Source organism: Octopus bimaculoides, chromosome 10 (assembly GCF_001194135.2).
Source record: "Octopus bimaculoides isolate UCB-OBI-ISO-001 chromosome 10, ASM119413v2, whole genome shotgun sequence".
Lineage (NCBI taxonomy): Eukaryota > Metazoa > Mollusca > Cephalopoda > Octopoda > Octopodidae > Octopus > Octopus bimaculoides.
The window spans coordinates 47,340,313-47,341,362 of NC_068990.1; the positions used below are offsets into that span (position 1 = coordinate 47,340,313).

A 1,050-nucleotide genomic window follows, 5' to 3' on the forward strand; every position below is an offset into this window, starting at 1 on the left:
AGTCTTTCAGTATGATGTCTGGCCTATTTGCATTATTATTATTATTATTATTATTATTATTATTATTATTATTATTATTATTATTATTATTATTATTATTATTATTATTATTATTATTATTATTCAACATTTGGTAGTTTCAGTCAAATTTCTACTGCATCACCTGCTACACCTCCATGTTGTTGGACGTGTGGAAAATATCTTCCCGGTATTGTATTGCGTCAGTTTCTTTTTTATGGGGTGTGGTGCAGCTTTTTGTTGTATTAGTGTGTGTATTGTATACATGTGTGTGTATTGTATACATGTGTGTGTATTGTATGTTATGTGTGTAATGAGTTAGGTATGCGGCCTGTTGGTGGTAGTTTATTTTAATGGATTTTTTTATATAGGCTGAGTCTTGTGTTTGTGGATTGTTTTGCTTGGGTTGTATTGTTGAATTGATAGTGTCTTGCGCAGGGCTATTTTTGGGATAGTATGTGTCAGTGATAATGGATGTCAGTAACTCATTTATACGACATGTTACACGTACATATTTAAGACAGTCCTTTACATCTGTTTCAAATACCCGGTGACACAGCAAATAAACAAAAAAGCAAAAGTATTATCAAGTTGTGTGAAGGTGAAGTAGGAAAAAGCATTATAATAATGATAATAACGTTATTATTATTATTATTATTATTATTATTATTATTATTATTATTATTATTATTATTATTATTATTATCATAGATACTTACACTGGCTAATTTGGCAACTTCAAAATCTGAAGCCCCCAGGGAGGCTAACCCTAACTCATGAGAAAAATGAGCAAAATCAGAATCAGCAAACAACGGGACATGTCCCAGTAATTCGTGGCAACAGTCTCTGAAATATGAACAGATTTAATTGGATGATTCAGCAAGTTAACGAGATAAAATTCGCACGCACGCGCACACTCACACACACACACATACACAAACATGCACACACACACACACACACACACACACACACACACACATATATAAAACTGAGAATGTGTGTGTGTGTGTGTGTGTGTGTGTGTGTGTG

The 1,050-nt window shown here is 32.7% G+C and overlaps 1 protein-coding gene across 1 annotated transcript in view; it reads right to left on the reverse strand.

The window, feature by feature from the left end:
- Positions 1 to 1,050, reverse strand: part of LOC106875341 (tryptophan 5-hydroxylase 1) — a 35,906-nt gene that overhangs the window by 13,810 nt on the left and 21,046 nt on the right. The window contains exon 7 of the mRNA XM_014923432.2: positions 738 to 864. Coding sequence (XP_014778918.1) covers positions 738 to 864 — 127 coding nt within the window. The remainder of the gene's footprint in view (positions 1 to 737; positions 865 to 1,050) is intronic.